General features: G+C 30.2%; 1 protein-coding gene across 1 annotated transcript; it reads right to left on the reverse strand.

Moving 5' to 3' along the window:
• Positions 1-248: 248 nt before the first annotated feature.
• HELRODRAFT_72632 (hypothetical protein) lies at positions 249-970 on the reverse strand (the record flags this gene model as incomplete). Its single annotated transcript, XM_009012631.1, has 3 exons — positions 249-382; positions 530-641; positions 884-970. 3 exons carry the CDS (start codon positions 968-970, stop codon positions 249-251), a joined length of 333 nt encoding a protein of 110 aa, XP_009010879.1.
• Between the last annotated feature and the right edge of the window lie 404 nt (positions 971-1,374).

Genomic DNA, 1,374 nt, shown 5'->3' on the forward strand with positions numbered 1-1,374 from the left:
ATGGTAATTTTGATAATTAATTTACTCATTTACTCACATATTCACTCACTCACTCACTCACTCATCCAACTAATCACACATTTATTCACTTAACCACATAATTTGTATTTGCCTCTAACAAATTCAGTCATTCTCACTCACTTTAGATTCACTCATCCATTCATTTTTTCACTGAAACACATTCATTCATTAATTCTTTCTTCGTTTTGTTAACTAATTCATAATTCATCCAAATGCAAAAACCACGCTCAATCAATCCACCAACTGACTAACCATAAATTCTGCTCCGCTATATATCGTATTTGTGGTTTTAACAAAATGGTGGCTATTTCCCCTTTGACCTTATCCCCTTCTGCTATCGGGGTAATTAGCACAAAGTCGTCTGGGGATTGTAATAATAATTATTCAAAATGATAATAATAATATAATTAAAAAACATAAATAATATATAATAATATGATAAAATTATTATCAATATAAATAAACTGTTTGATTAAGTTTTTTTATTTAATCTTGTAGTAAAGTAAACCTTTCTTGATGTAGATATTATTTCTGAATTTTTTAGGCATGCTGGCCAGAAATACCTCCCCGCCATCCAACTGTACTCTGTGCAAGTTGTTGCCTAAATTGGCCGCCAGCACCTGATGAAAGGGTTAATATCAAATTCAAATTTTAATTAATTACTAATTTCATTAAATTTTAATGATTAAATTAAAATGATTTAAAAAAATAAATTTTTAAATATTTTTAATAAATTTATTGTAAAAAAAGATCCATTCTGACAAATTAGGAAAGGCAAATGCTTCATATTACATTACTTACAAATATAACGATTAAAATTGAATTCCAGCATTCTCCAACTTCACCCCACCGTTACACTAACTTTTGCAATTCTATTTCTCTCATCTGGCAAAACATACTCTTCATGAACTTCCTTGAAAACATGCTTTCGTTTGGTAAATTGAGACATAATAGCCCACTAAATTAATTTTTTACTAATTTTACTTAAATTCGATTAAAAAATAATTTTGATTATCAATCGATGGCGATGGCACGCCTAAATAGTAAAATTTATTCCGTGAAAAACAATTTATCCACGAAGTTTCAAAGTCTGATTTTCTAATATCGCTAAAATCAACACATAGATACAATAACCGAAATTGAGGTAAAAATTAAGACCATAGATAAGGAATACCACTTTTAAGAAATACCTACAATAGATACATTACAGACACACACACACACACACACACACACACACACATTCACACACACACACACACACGCACGCACGCATACACACACGCACAAACACACACACGCCAAAAAACACTCTAAAAATAGCTGAATTTAAGATCATAAACAGACGGCTCA

This window comes from Helobdella robusta (assembly GCF_000326865.2).
Source record: "Helobdella robusta unplaced genomic scaffold HELROscaffold_11, whole genome shotgun sequence".
Taxonomy (NCBI): Eukaryota; Metazoa; Annelida; class Clitellata; order Rhynchobdellida; family Glossiphoniidae; genus Helobdella; species Helobdella robusta.